General features: G+C 40.6%; 1 protein-coding gene across 3 annotated transcripts in view; it reads right to left on the bottom strand.

The window, feature by feature from the left end:
* UBE2E2 (ubiquitin conjugating enzyme E2 E2) overlaps positions 1 to 12120 on the bottom strand; it is a 273738-nt gene that overhangs the window by 96624 nt on the left and 164994 nt on the right. For 2 of the 3 annotated variants that reach the window (XM_060180881.1, XM_060180880.1), the window contains exon 4: positions 3901 to 4039. The exons of the other annotated variant lie outside the window; for it this stretch is intronic. In XM_060180881.1, coding sequence (XP_060036864.1) covers positions 3901 to 4039 — 139 coding nt within the window. The remainder of the gene's footprint in view (positions 1 to 3900; positions 4040 to 12120) is intronic. 3 annotated transcript variants of the gene reach the window in all.

Below are 12120 nucleotides of genomic sequence, written 5' to 3'. Positions count from 1 at the left end.
CATACTCCCAGCCTGTTTCTCTCTTTCCCTGGTAGGGCAGGGCTCTGGGGAAGCGGGGCTCCAGGACACATTGGTGGGGTTGTCTGTCCAGGTAAGTCTGTTTGGTATCATGCTAGCATCTGGAACCTTGTGGCTGAAAAGAGAGTTAACATACAAAGCCAAACAAGCTGTTGACTAATCATGAACCTATAGGCTGGAATAGTTCAGATGAAGAGTTTGGGGGGGGGGTCCTCTATTTTTGTAGATAGTTAATAGGCCTATTTTAGAGTTATATTCCAAAGGGCCCACGAGTATACTGTTTTTTTTTTCTTTTCTTTTTTTCTGAGCCTGACATCTGATATGCAGGTGGATTCAAGCTATTGTCTGGGGTGATGATGTTATGGATGGGAAAAGGACCAGAAAGCTGGATCAGGGAAGAGAGTAACTCCCAAATATGGGAAAGGTGTAAAATATTGTTGACCCCATTGACTTGATCTGATCTGGGGCCCATATTCAGCTTAGGAGCCTGTGTGACCTCTGCATCCCTGTAGATCTGAGCTCACATTCTATGGTCATGAGTAGGAACATCCCAAGTTGCCCCCATTTCAGGACCCATCTTCCTCAGGTGTAGCATAGAGCATGTTGTCCAGTCTCCCTTCAGAGGATGGAACATTAGCTACCATTAGTGATCCACATTGAGGGCAAGGTCCTACAAGGGCCCACAAAGGGGTGTATTGTGTTGTTCCTAATAGAGATGACCAGTACCAATGGAGGAAGGGATTTATTCGAGGTCTAGGATATGGGCAATTTTTTAAGTAAAAAAATTAGGATCATTTTAGATTTACAGAACATTTTCAAAGACTGTACAGTGAGTCTCCAAATACACCCCTCCAAAATCACCTTATTGACTAGACAGGATATGGTGTAAGAAAACACACCCCCCCCTCCACAATTGCTGGGAAATTGTGCCAATGCAGTCACATCTGCCATGTTGTCCCCTCAGGCTACTGCTAGTTCCCTCGAGAGTTGGGACATTCTCGGAGTGCCTGTTCAGCCATGTTGTGCCCTCAGGACATTGTCTATATCCCCGCGATATCTGGAGTGCTCTGGTTACTCCTCCCCCCTCCCATTCTCACGAGAGTTATCATCCTACCCTGGAGTGCTCTGGTTACTCCTCCCCCCTCCCATTCTCACGAGAGTTATCATCCTATCCTGGAGTGCTATGGTTACTCCTCCCCCTTCCCATTCTCGCGAAAGCTACTCCTATAAAAACCCTTCATTTTCCGCACCTCGCTCTCTTGCCGGCGCTCCACTCTGGTGTTCAGACGCAGGAAAGGTTACTGCGTGAGGTGGCCATTTTCTCTACCTCCACGTGGCCCAACCTGCTTCTCTAACACCCAACTCTGAGGTGCCAGCGCGAATAAAGATTTGTGTTTCCTCTTCGCTCCGGACCCTCTCTCTTTCTTCTCTGCGGCCCGCACACTACAACATCTGGCTCTACAACACACAATCACCTTATTGACTAGACAGGTCATGGCGTAAGAAAACACACCCCCTCCACAATCACCTTATTGACTAGACAGGTCATGGCGTAAGAAAACACACCCCCTCCACAATCACCTTATTGACTAGACAGGTCATGGCGTAAGAAAACACACCCCCTCCACAATCACCTTATTGACTAGACAGGTCATGGCGTAAGAAAACACACCCTCTCCACAATCACCTTATTGACTAGACAGGTCATGGCGTAAGAAAACACACCCTCTCCACAATCACCTTATTGACTAGACAGGTCATGGTGTAAGAAAACACACCCCCCTCCACAATCACCTTATTGACTAGACAGGTCATGGCGTAAGAAAACACACCCCCCTCCACAATCACCTTATTAATTAAATAGGTTATGATGTAAGAAAAATCTTGGTAATTGCCCAATAGTACAACATTTACTCCTAGCTGTTAAAACAACAGATGTAACTGACCTGTACCTTCATTAATCCACTTACTCGAACCAAACTTTAAAATCTGTAGGTTCTGTGTTTGAGTGCTAAATTTAATGTTTAATAACTAATGTAGAATGTTTTATAGGCTCATTAAAAAGGAGTAAAATGGAAAAGTTGTTTCAAATTGTATAATTACTTTTACATATACATTCAAGTTGCAAATTAAACATGTAGAAAGAAAACAAAGCTGAGAGATGTAAATGGTGCTTCATAACTTTAAGCTAGAATACATTTCTTTTTAAAAATTTCTTTCTTGGGGGACTAATGGTTTACAGTCGACAGTAAAACACAGTAGTCTGTACATTTCCCAGTTTTCCACATAGCAATTCAACACCCATTAGGTCCTCCTCTGCCATCATGTTCCAGGATCTGAGCCCACAGAATACATTTTCTTAATATAAAGGTGCACCAGGTTGAGCAGATATTACAATATGTGAGGGCTTGAGTTCAAGTCCTCAGTACCCACCTGCAAGGGTTGAAATTTCATGAGTGATGAAGCAATGTGGTAGGTGTCTCTCTCTCCCATTCTATCACTTCCTTCTCAATCTGTCTCCATTTAAAATAAACACATATATATAAATAAACAAATAAAACTATAGTAGGATAATACAGGCTAAGTTTTGAAATGAGAACTTTTATCCTCTCACGACTAGAGAGCCATATTTATAGTAATCAATAAAATAATAGACAAACTTTTCTGGGTTAGTAAAGAAATAAGGATAATAGGTATATCTAGAAATGCTCAAAACAGCTGGTTATCTTAGGCATACAGCGTTGAATGTAAACATTCAGGATCCACTTCAGTAGACACGAGTTTTATCTGGAGAACGGAATTTAAACAAAATTAAAAAATTAAATCTTTTTTTAAAAAATATTTTTATTTATTTTATTTTTGAGAGAGATTCAGAGAGAGAGAGAGAGAGAGAGAAACAGAGGGAGAGAGACAGAGAGAAACACCAGAGCACTGCTCAGCTCTGGCTTATGGTGGTGCAGGGGATTGAACCTGGGATTTAGGGGCCTCAGGCATGAGAGTCTATTTGCATAACCATTATGCTGTCTCCCCTGCCCAAAAAATTAAATCTTGTAGTTGGGGGGGCAGGTGGTAGCACACCTGGTTGAGCACATGTCACAGTGTGCAAGGACCTGGGTTCAAGCCCCTGGTCCTCACCTGTAGGGGGAAAGCTTCATGAGTGGTGAAGCAGTACTGCAGATACTTCTCTTTCTCTCTTTATCTCTCCCTTTCCTCTCAATTTTTGGCTGTCTATATAATAAATAAAGAAATAAAAAAATAATAAAAAAAACCTCTCAGCTGTACTATATTTCAAATACTCAGTAGTCACATGTGGTCAGCAACACATATACTGGAAAATGCAGATACAGACTATTCATGTCATTACAGAAAGTTGAATTTAACAGTACCACTCTAAGAAAGCAATAGATTGTTTCACTAACTACACCTACCTGAAGTATAACTAACTATAAATAACCTTTTACCTAAATAAATTCTTTTGATTTTAATTGGAAAAAAAAAAGGGTAAAGGGATAAAAGGAGGCTTATAGTATCTCTCTGACTGAAATGTTTAAGAGGATGAAGAAGTTCTGGCCACTTTCCCACCGGGCAAATGAAATCAAAACAAACAAACAGCTCCACTCCGGCTGCTGAGAGGCCCCACTTGTACAGCAGGATGAGTTCTGCCAGACCCCAGGTGACATGAGGGAACTAGAGACACGGAGCCCCACAGGTGCTGGCCTGGTAATGTATTTCCTCGCACTCTCTTCCTGTCTCTCCTCTCCAAATAAAATAAAGAACTGAATCTGGATGTGTGAGGCTCTGAGTTCATTCCCTGGCACAATATCATGGGGGGGAAAGGAACACTCAAATTTCTGTGGTCCTCAAAGCCATTGCTGTACTCACGTGGCAGGGAAGCAGTGGCAGCAGTAGGCTGAGTGGGCAGGAGTGCTCCTCTTCAGGGCTACATTCCCTCACTAGGGGAGGGAATCGCATGTGGGGCCTTCGCACTGGTGGGACCTTCCCCATGATGGGGCTGGGGTTCCTGCCAGTGAAAAATGGGAAATTTCATTGTTAGCCAGCTTGGAATTTTCCCCTTTTTGAGATATTAAAAACACTGCTTACTGGATCGTTTAGTTAATTCAAAACAGGGTTCTATGCAATAAACTATTAGAACTGGTTAACCACGATGCATGACTGATTCTACTTGCCTGTCAAATCTCCCAGGAAAAATAATCTGCAGCATTCTAGAACTGTTAGTCTTAGATCTACTCACAGACTGAAAAGATCAGATTGCCCTAGGTAATGGTTTTCTAATGAAGACAAAAATAGGAATGATTGCTGCCCAAGTATCAGTAGTGGGCTGTGCAGGAAACAAAACCTCACCAAGTTCCACAGCATCTCATCTCCCCACATCCAAACTTGTCAAGTTGGAGCTGAAAGCGAGAAGCAAATGTTTGAATTCCATTCCTTTCCTTCTCTTAACCATTCTGTAATTTGGGACTAATCAGCAGTGAAGAAAAGGTCAAAAGAAGAAAAACTGTTTTATTTAAGCCAATATTAAGAGTCCAAGTAAGCAGTTCATTGATATGGAAAAACATGGCCAACAATAAAAATTCTTCATAAATCCTTTCATTCACAAACTGTTCTCAACGAGTCTTTGATGATTTCCACTGCAATATGATTAAAATGGAATATTTCTACTGACATGCTGAAGTCTTGTAAGAGGTTCAATTCTGCTTAACACTGAATTTTTCTGCGTGGGTAATAATAAATACTGGAAAATACTGAAGCACATAGGAAATTTAGGTTTCTGGTGAATTCTACAAAGATGCAAGAAGTAAATAGGAGTTGTATACTTAAAAGGTATTTTGGCACTAGGCACCACAGAACTTGGTTTTAATGGCTTATTTCCTAATATCTTAAGATGTAGATTTCCTTTCTAACCTCTTATAAATGCCTATTCTCCCAAAAGGCAATTTAGAGGTCTGCATTTCTCTGTCTACTCCACAATGTGGCTGGGGAATGAAGAAAGGAAACAAACTATTTTATACACAATCAGTCCATACATTTTAATATGAGCTATAAACTACCCAGTTCACAAGAGAAGTACATTTCAAACAGCCAGGGAGTACTCAGAGTCCAAACAGTTGAAACTGCAGGCTCTTTGTTTCCTATGAGGACACTGACGCTCGGCCACTCATCAAGTCTTCCGTCAAAAACACACGGTGAAACCCAGACTGGGTGTGCAGTGGAGCAAAGCAGCGGACTGCAGGGAGGAAGGGAGTCTGGGGCAGGAAGAGAGGCCTTGGTGACCCAGAGCAAGTCGATGGAGAAAGATTTGTGTGTGCCGGTGGGAGTGGTAACAGACATACAGCAGGAGGAGAAAAGGGGTTTTATCAATTTGCCAACAACTGTCCTGCAAACCATTATTTTCCCAATAAAATGATAAAAAATTTTCCCCAAAAGGACTTATTTTCTTATTCCTAAATGCACTCAAAATCTTAATTATAGTGGGGAAACTAGGTTGAGCTGATGCTGACAAGGTTGTAGAAGTTAAAATCATGACACAGTATGAAAGAGTGGTTCCTGAGTGTGTGGTCGAACAAGAACGTTCCCGAAGACAGATCAAACATCTGACAGGCAGGCCTTTCAGGAGCTGGCCGCAGTTCCCAGAAGTGGGACTGGAATGCTTCCTGCCCATAGCTCCATTCTGAAAAGATTATGAGGTCAATGACCCAGACACTCAATCAAAATTAAATTTTGCTAAACTTCCTGTCTGCCCAGAGACACCCTAATATTCAGATTAGAAACTTTTCATAATAGGATTATCTATCAGAAAAAAGACTGCCTTAAATACAATTTTAGGGAGTTGGGCATACACAGCGAGTTAAGTGTATGTGGTACAAAGCGCAAGGACCGGCGTAAGGATCCCGGTTCGAGTCCCCGGCTCCCCACCTGCAGGGGAGTCGCTTCACAGGCAGTGAAGCAGGTCTGCAGGTGTCTGTCTTTCTCTCCTCCTCTCTGTCTTCCCCTCCTCTCTCCATTTCTCTCTGTCCTATCCAACAATGATGACATCAAAAACAGCAATAACTACAACAGTAAAACAACAAGTGCAACAAAAGGGAATAAATAAATATTAAAAAATTTAAAAATTACAACTTTAAAAGTAGAAATTTCTTCTTCTGAATATTAATTTGATATTCATTTTGCCATAGTCAAAGATTTCCTATATTTTTCAACTTATAGCGCTAAAAATAGGGCAATATGGAAAACTATGTAAGTGCTGTCCTAAACTGTAAGATTAAATCATTGTTTATAAAACTCATATCACTGTAAGTATAGCCAAAGCTGGGTTCCCTCTGCCCAAAGTGCCTGTTGCATTAAGGACTGAAATCTAGCTTTCTCTGTTTGCCACACCTGCCTGCCATGGTTTGGCCTGGAGAAAGGCATATATATGGCTTTTAAATTTATTTATTATTGGATAGAGGCGGAGAGAAATTTAGAGGAGAGTGGGAGATAGAGAGGGGAAGAGACAGCAGCCCTGCTTTACCACTCATGAAGTTTCCCCCTGCAGGTGGGGACCTCTTTCTTGTCTGTAGCGTCAAGGATCTAAGGACTATGTTGAATAACTGGAAAGGTGGGCATCCTTCCTGGTTCCCAACTTTAGGGGAGGAAGTTCTCAGCTTTTCCCCATTGAGAATGTTAGCTGCGCATCTGTCATAAATGGTCTTCATTATGTTGAGGAATGGTTCCTCTATTCCCAGTTTCTGAAGGGTCTTTATCAAAAATGGGCGTTGTAGCTTGTCAAATGGCTTTTTGACATCAACTGTTATGACCATGTGATTTTTACCTTTCTTTTGTTGATGAGTTGCACTGATTGGTTGACTTGTGGGTATTGAGCCAGCCCTGCTTCCCAGGGAAGAACCCCACTTGGTGTTGGTGGCTATTCTCTTGAGATGTTGCATTTTGATTAATTCAGGACCTTTGTATCAATGTTCATTAGGAATACAGGTCTGTAATTTTATTTTCTGGTAGAATCCTTCATGTTTTGGGGATCAAAGTGATGTTCAACTCATAGAACATGTATTTGAGTGCTCGGCTCACTCAATATTCTGGAAGAACTCAAGGAGACTAGGTGTTCATTCTTCTTTGAAGGTCTTACAGAATTCACTAGTAAAGCTGTCTAGGTCTGGGCTTTTTAGTCTTGGGAAGATTATTCTTATGACTGATTCGACTTCTATCCTAGTAATTGGCTTGTTGAGCAAGCTATCTACCTACTCTTGGGTTAGGCGTGGCAGGTGGTATGTTTCTAGAAATGTATTCATATTTCCCCTTTCCAATTCTTTCCTTCTGATTCACCATACTATTTTGCAGCCAGAAGCTCGAACCCTACCCTTGCACTTTGTAACATTTGCACTCAACCAGGTGTGCCACCACCCGGGCACACTTTTTAAAATATATTTCCCTGCTTCCCCACTGTGAAGCCACCCTCCTGCAGGTGAGGACCTGGGGCCTGAATCTGGGTCCTTGTGCATGGCGACCTATGTGCTCAACTGATTGTGCCATCACGGGCCCCAGGCTGATTTACTTTTTTTTTTTTTTTTTTTTAACACCAGAGCACTGCTCAGCTCTGGCTTATGGTGGTGTAGGGGATTGAACCTGGGACTTTGGAGCCTCAGGCATGACAGTCTCTTTGCATAACCATTATGCTATCTACCCCTACCCGGCTGATTTACTTTTATGTGACAACATCGGATTTCTTGTTCTTCACAGGAACAGTCTTAAAGGCTGAAACCATCTTTTATGTATTTTTGATAACTCTTAAAGCATCTAACCTATATATAGTATGACACTTGTAAAGAATTTCTTGATCAAATGAAAAAATGAAGCATAATTGTGTGTGGATGAAAAGGTTTAATGTAAGAGATCCCAGTGGAGAATAGATGCACCCCAGTTTTCTTATGATGTGAGATATATGGCTGTGGAAAGTCCAGTGGTCCAAATAACAACCACGTAGAACACGGAAAAAACAAGATTTTATTGTGGGAAGGAAGAACAAAAAATGTTTTCTCCATAAGGAAGGAAACTCTAAATTAAGAGAGAACTGGAAATTATATTCAGATTTATTTTTTATTTGTATTTGTTTTTTTTGCCTCCAGAGTTATTGCTGGGGCTCAGTGCCTGCACCACAAATCCACTGCTCCTGGAGGCTTTTTTCCCCCCTCTTTTGTTGCCCTGCTTGTGTTATCATCGTTGTGGTTATTATCATTGTTGTTATTGATGTTGTAGTTGGATAGGACAAAGAGAAATGGAGAGAGGAGGGGAAGACAGAGAAAGGGAGAGAAAGACACATGCAGACCTGCTTCACTGCTTGTGAAGCGACCCCCCTGCAGGTGGGGAGCCGGGGGCTCAAACTGGGATCCCTACTCTAGTCCTTGTGCTTTGCACTGCCTGTGCTTAACCCACCTCCCTCAAGATTTTTTTTAAAAAAATTTTATTTATTTATTCATGAAGATGGGAAGAGGGACCCTGGGTTCAAGCCCTTGGTCCCCACTTGCAGTCAGAAGGCTTCATGAGTGTTGAAGCAAGGCTAAGGATGTCTCTCTGTCTCCTTCGCTATTTCTGCCTCCTCTCTCAATTTCTCTGTTTCTATCCAATAATAAATAAGCAAATAAAAAGACTAAAATTAAAAAAGATTAAATTTTTTTAAAAAGAGATAGGACAAGAGAAAGACCATGGGCTGCCAGGAATAGAACTCAGGACCTCACACTTGAGAGTCAAATGCTTCATTCACTGGTGCCACCTCCGGACCACAAATACTCAGATTTCTTTCAAAAGGAATACAAATCTTCAAATTATTTGTCAACTGAGAGTGCTTTAGCTCCTTGAGAATATAAAAGGCTTTAGAGTTTGTGGATTCAAAAGCAATCAATAGTTAAAAACCAGCAAAAACCAGAAAAAGAACAGTACTTAATTACTAATAAAATGATAACATGTGATCCTAGCAACTGGCAGAGATGCCATCGAATAGCAGTAGGGGGTGGGGCAGTAGCGCAGCAGGTTAAGCGCATGTGGCACAAAGCGCAAGGAACCAGGTAAGGATCCCGGTTCGAGCCCCCGGCTCCTCACCTGCAGGGGAGTCGCTTCACAGGCGGTGAAACAGGTCTGTAGGTGTCTGTCTTTCTCTCCCCCTCTCTGTCTTCCCCTCCTCTCTCCATTTCTCTCTGTCCTATCCAACAACGATGACATCAATAATAACTACAACAACGATAAAATAAGGGCAACAAAAGGGAAAATAAATAATAAAAAAGAACAGCAGTATAAATATAGGTCTATAGTTAGGAACTCTACAATAAGAATTCCAGGGGGCCAGGAGGTGTGTGTTTGAGCCCCTGCTTACCATCTGCAGGGGGAAATGCTTCACAAGCCATGAAGTAGTATTATAGTTGTCTTTCTCTCTCTGCCTCTATCTCCCTCTTTCCTTTTGATTTCTCTCTTTCTGTATCAAATACATAAACAAACAAATAAATAAAATATTAAAAATAAAGAATTCCAGGTTAGTCACTTTGGTACAGGATCTAAAATTAAGGGTAAAGATTATCTGATGTCTGATAAAATCAAGATTATCTTGAATAGTCTAGTCATAAGGTGCCCCCCTTCCCCCCCTCCCAACACTCTGTTTTTATAGATAAATGATGGTTAAATGAGGACCTAGTTTCTTTCCTAAAAAGTGCCTAGTGGTGATTTCTGTTTACTCTTGACTAGCAGGCTCTACTTCATAATCTGCTTTAAAATAATAATCAGACCAGCCAATCATATCCTTCTACGGGAACTAGTAATACTAGAAGGTCTACCCTACAGCTTCTGGCTGTTCACTGCAGGAACATACACAACTCCCAGGAGACTCTCTCACCTGGCGTGCAGGGTCTTCCTCCCTGTAGTTACGAGCAGAAATCTGTGATTATAAACAGCTGCACTGAGTGTTCTGTCATTTCCATGACCATATGGCGGAACAACATCCTTTATCAAAGGAGTGAGTAGGAGACCAAGAAAGCCGCTTCATTTAACGCAGCTCCTACGCCTCAGGTCATGTATTTAGATTTATTTATCTTTATCTCTGAGCTCGTTACTTGGTAAGATAGGATCAAGGATATTTACACTGCAGAGTTCAATGTGAGCACTCTGTCCAGCAGTGCAAGTACAACGTGCGGAGTTGGCCATATACTCCTACTGCCGCCTTCCCTGTCACCTTTACTTCATGGTACTTATTTATGAGTCATAACAGTTAAAATCAGTTATAAACGAGTTTAAAACGATGGGTAGGGATACAAATGACAGACCCAATTTAAATAGCAATCTTTTTTTTTTCCCAATTAGAAAGACTAACTTATCAATTCCACCTACCACAAAATACCAACTACAAAGAGAAGGCGGCCTAGGCAAATAACGGTAGACACAAAAATCAAAACTATTTTCAAGATACAGAATAGTGTTGACTGTAATCTATGAATCTTGATATGCAAATGAGAGAATAATTTATCATGATAAAAGACCTTTTAATAAGCTAGCATTCTCCCTGTAAATGCTTTCTTTTTAAAGGAATGGAAAATGGCTGCTTTAGGTAAGACACAAAGGGAAACTGGAGCTAACAAAGTCATTCTAGTAGAATTTTCTTCAGACTTTTTAAAAAAAAATCTCAATTGTAACTATCTGTTTGAACACATATCCAATGTTGAAATGTTTCCTGAATTCAGTAGTAGATTCTTATTATCTTTATCTGTTTATTGGATAGAGACAGCCAGAAATCAAGAGGGAAGGGGAGACAGAGAGACAGAGACACCTGTAGCTCTGCTTCACCACTCACGAAGCTTTCTCCCTGCAGGTAAGGAACAGTGGCTTGAACTTGGGTCTCTGGGCACTGTAACGTGTGTGCTCAACCATGTGTGCCACCACTTAGCCCCAGTAGTACATTTTTAAGTCTTTCAATTATCTAGTTAATAGATGTTTGTGCACTATGTACTACAAGAGAGAAATTATAAAAAATGTTACACACTATATATAAGGAGACAAGACAGTATATGAGAGATCTATCTTTCTTTCTTTCTTTCTTTCTTTCTTTCTTTCTTTCTTTCTTTTTTACTCATGAGGGGAAATCATTTTGGAATGCCTATTTGTACTAAGAATTTTTTTTTTAACTTATGTTGCTGGCTATTTTGGCAGAACTGATGCATAACTGTATCATTTAGGGATGCAGACTTTGTATTTTTTTTAGAACCTTACTGTCATAGTGAAATGTGGCACATTACTGTAAAGCTGAGATAAATCTTAATCCAGGGCATGTTATTCAGTAAGTAACAGAATGCCACAAAGCTATTTTTAATGTACCTTTTAAACATAACACCGTGGTTGCTACAGCCAATAAATATTTAAGCTGGAGCTTAGAGTGGATTACTGCCAACACATTGTAAGAAAATTGCAGAGTGATAATGTTTGCAATAAAAATAATCAGAAAACCCACTGCTCATATTATGATAGTTAAATGTATTAGCCGGTCTCAAAAGCGCTATATTTCACTCAAACAGCTATAGCACTCTGCCCAATCTATTAGCCTCAGACAGTGTATATTAACAGCTGACTACTGGAAATCTTTGTGTGTGTATACTCAAAGAAAATGGTTTTCACTACACTATAAAACACACTGAGAATTTATCTAAGATGCAAATGCCAGAGGGGAAAAGAAAATCTATCTTGCATCTTTACAAGCAACATAGCATAAAAAACCACTTCATATACTCCCGTATTTTACAATATAGAAACAAGCAACACAAGATGAACTTTTATCATTTCTTTTTCTCAATAGGTATAAACTTAGGAAAGAGACAAACACTAATGACCCAGATTTTTAATTTAGTCCCATTCTGTTAAATGGATCTTTCCCTTGTGCAAAACAGCTTGGGAATATATATATAAATATATAACTTGGCCACGCTGTCAGAAAACAAACAAACAGGAAACACAAAGACAAGTCAATGGGTCGAGGAAATAAAGCACTGGTCTTGCAAGCCTGTAGCTCCAGGTTTGATCTCTGATACCTCATGTGCCAGAGACAACAGATATTTTGAT

Source organism: Erinaceus europaeus, chromosome 21 (assembly GCF_950295315.1).
Source record: "Erinaceus europaeus chromosome 21, mEriEur2.1, whole genome shotgun sequence".
Taxonomy (NCBI): domain Eukaryota; kingdom Metazoa; phylum Chordata; class Mammalia; order Eulipotyphla; family Erinaceidae; genus Erinaceus; species Erinaceus europaeus.
The sequence above is the reverse complement of the archived record's forward strand: the minus strand, read 5'-3'. Positions and strand labels throughout refer to the sequence as shown.